General features: G+C 42.2%; 1 protein-coding gene across 1 annotated transcript in view; it reads right to left on the bottom strand.

The window, feature by feature from the left end:
* The window catches only part of LOC106874125 (tetratricopeptide repeat protein 17), a 74955-nt gene that overhangs the window by 40601 nt on the left and 31267 nt on the right, over positions 1–3087 (bottom strand). The window contains exons 5-7 of the mRNA XM_052969112.1: positions 2079–2195; positions 1010–1119; positions 2–146 (exon numbers count right to left, since the gene is read on the bottom strand). Of these exons, the coding sequence (XP_052825072.1) occupies positions 2–146; positions 1010–1119; positions 2079–2195 (372 nt within the window). The remainder of the gene's footprint in view (position 1; positions 147–1009; positions 1120–2078; positions 2196–3087) is intronic.

Below are 3087 nucleotides of genomic sequence, written 5' to 3'. Positions count from 1 at the left end.
CGTAGATGTTACCCAGAGTGAAGTGGTTAACGTTTAACTCCTTTGAGACATCAAGAGCTGCATGTACAACAATAGCTGCCTCATTAGAATAACGGGCCCTGTGCAGGACGTTAGCCAAACTAATCAGAGCCACATCCTTCTGCATCCTGCAAGAAATAACAACAATTTTCATCATTTGGAAAGCAAAATGGAGGACAGCATATTTTATGCAAGAGACAAAATGGTCTTGTAAGAGGAACTGCCCCAAAATAAAAGTCTTAACAACAAAAGGAATATTCTTTTCTACTCTAGCCACAAGGCCCAAAATTTGTAGGGGAGGGGCCCAGTCAATTAGATCGACCCCCCAGTATGTAAGACAGGAACAAATGTCTTGCAGTGGAGGAGATGCATGGCTACACCAGATGGAAAAAGAAAGAGGAGATGGTTCAGAAATTGTGTTAGGGCACACTTTCTAGTTACAGGGAGGTATGTGTGTATATATGTGTGTGTGAAGTGTCTGGGGAGAATCATCTTCTTCTTGTGCCTTATAATTTAACACCCTCACCGGTATTTTTATTTTCCTTAAATTTTCGTTGCGTCTTGCAACCTTTCCAATAGTCAAGACTATTGAAAAGGTTGCAACCTTGAAGACCAACCATCTAGGTCCTTTGTTGTCTCCCCTGTGATCATCAACATCTGAAAGACATTTTTTTTTTCACTACTCTGTCCCACATCTTACTGGGTCTTCTTCCACAGGTTCCATCCACACTCAGAGATCAGCCCTTATTTTAAGCAGCTGTCCTCATCCATACACAGCACATAACCTTACCAGTACAGTTTTCTCTATTGCACACTACATCTGACGGCTCTTCTGTCCAATTTTTCTTTCAACATTTACACTTTGTTAAACATGCACAGTGACATTTGTACATCCAGTGGAGTATACTGGCTTCATCTCTTTCAAGCCTTCAAATAAAACTGTGAAGCAAGTGAAGTGAGTTATCGAGTAAATATTGAGGAGTTTACTTACCTTGGAGAATAATGCAAAGCCCTGCGTAGACATTCAATAACTTGGTAGGAATCTCCCTTGATACGCCAGTAAAATGCTGCCATGTTGAATAGAACCCAGGACGTTTTGTTCTGGAAACAATTTAAATAGATGAAAATAAAATCTACAAACAATTTTATCTTTTACTTGTTTCTGTCATGAGACTGCAACCATGCTGGGGCACCACTTTGTAGACCCCACTACTTATTTTTCAAAGCCTGGTACTTATTCTATTGGTCACTTTTACTGAACTGCTAATCAAACAGTAGTGGGAGACAGACAAACAGACAAACACAAACATACATACATATATATATTAAAAATGGGGAGGTGACCAAGTAACTTGTAAGATGAGAAAAAAACGGGAGCTGTGACCGCTCAAAGCGGAGAAGTAGCAGCCAGACCTGGAGAGACTCTCTGATCTCCAAACTAAGCACACTGTCAAGTAAAGTCACTCCAGAGATTCTTCAGAGACAGTTGTTTCCCAACATCCATGACCAAAGAATAATTAATTTCCTATATGTGACCCGGCAAGCCAAGTGAGACCGTAACCGTGGCCTCTGCCAGTGTAGTATAACCGGTTCATTTAAGAGTACCCTTCAATTGCTGGGCAATGAATTGTGCTTGAGAAGACCTGTTGACTCAAGTGGAATCAGTATCATGGCCGATGCCAGTACTGCCTGACTGGCACCCGCGCCGGTGGCACATAAAAACCACCATTTGAGTGTGGTTGTTGCCAATACCGCCTGACTGGCTTTCATGCCGGTGGCATGTAAAAAGCACCATTCAAGCGTGGTCGATGCCAGTACCGCCTGACTTGCCCTCATGCTGGTGGCACGTCAAAAGCACCCACTACACATTCAGAGTGGTTGGCATTAGGAAGGGCATCCAGCTGTAGAAACCTTGCCAGATCAGATTGGAGCCTGGTGCAGCCTCCTGGCTTGCCAGTCCTCAGTCAAATCATCCAACCTATGCCAGCATGGAAAGCAGACGTTAAACGATGATGATGATGATTTCCAATGAAAATCAAAAGCTGTTCTTATTCGCTCACCTTCTTCATAGCTTCATAGATCAGGTTTCCATAATCATCAACATTATCTCGATGAGGAATAGCATTCTTCAGACCAAGTTCAGCAGTACCAGAAAGATTCTTTCTTGCTTTCATGCCCTGTGGAGAAACATCATTATTATTATTATTATTATTATTATTATTATTATTATTATTATTTGTAATAATCAAAAACATTTTATATCAGTGATTCTGAACCTTTTTAATTTCCAAGCCAGATCCAAAACTGCATCAAAAAAAAATAAAACACAAGTAAAAAAAAAACCCCAAAAAACTCATTATAAGCACCATCCATACGTAGTCGATGCCAGTGCCCCAACTGGCTCCCGTGCTGGTGACACGTAAAAAGCACTATCCAAATGTGATATATGCCAGGGCCACCTAACTGGCTCCTGTGCTGGTGGCATGTAAAAAGCACCCACTACACTCTCAGAGTGGTTGGCGTTAGGAAGGGCATCCAGCTGTAGAAACATTTCCAGATCAGATTGGAACCTGGTGCAGTTGCCGGCTTTCCAGACCAGTCAAAACGTCCAACCCATGCCAGCATGGAAAACGGAGGTTAAATGATGATGATGATGATGATTTATAGAGGGAAGACTGTCAGGGGTCACCAGAAGGATGCTTGAGGACCGCAAGTACCCCTGGGGGCTGCAGTTGAGAACTGCTGTTTTATATAGATTATATTTACCAAATTTGATGTCATATAAGACACAATTTTTTCCCCAAAAAATGCCTGGGCAAGACACATTATTTCACATTGCTCCAGTTCACTCAACTACCAAAAATTAGTTATACCCGTAATTCAAAGGGTCAGCCTTGTCACATTCCATGTCACGCTGAATCTCCCCGAGAGCTACGTTAAGGGTATATGTGTCTGTGGAGTGCTCAGCCACTTGCACGTTAATTTCACGAGCAGGCTGTTCTCTTCATTGCATCAACTGGAACCCCTCATCGTCATAATGGACAGAGCGCCAGTTGGGTTTTCTTTTTT

This window comes from Octopus bimaculoides, chromosome 7, assembly GCF_001194135.2.
Source record: "Octopus bimaculoides isolate UCB-OBI-ISO-001 chromosome 7, ASM119413v2, whole genome shotgun sequence".
In the NCBI taxonomy this organism is placed as follows: domain Eukaryota; kingdom Metazoa; phylum Mollusca; class Cephalopoda; order Octopoda; family Octopodidae; genus Octopus; species Octopus bimaculoides.
This window is presented reverse-complemented; position numbering and strand designations above follow the sequence as displayed.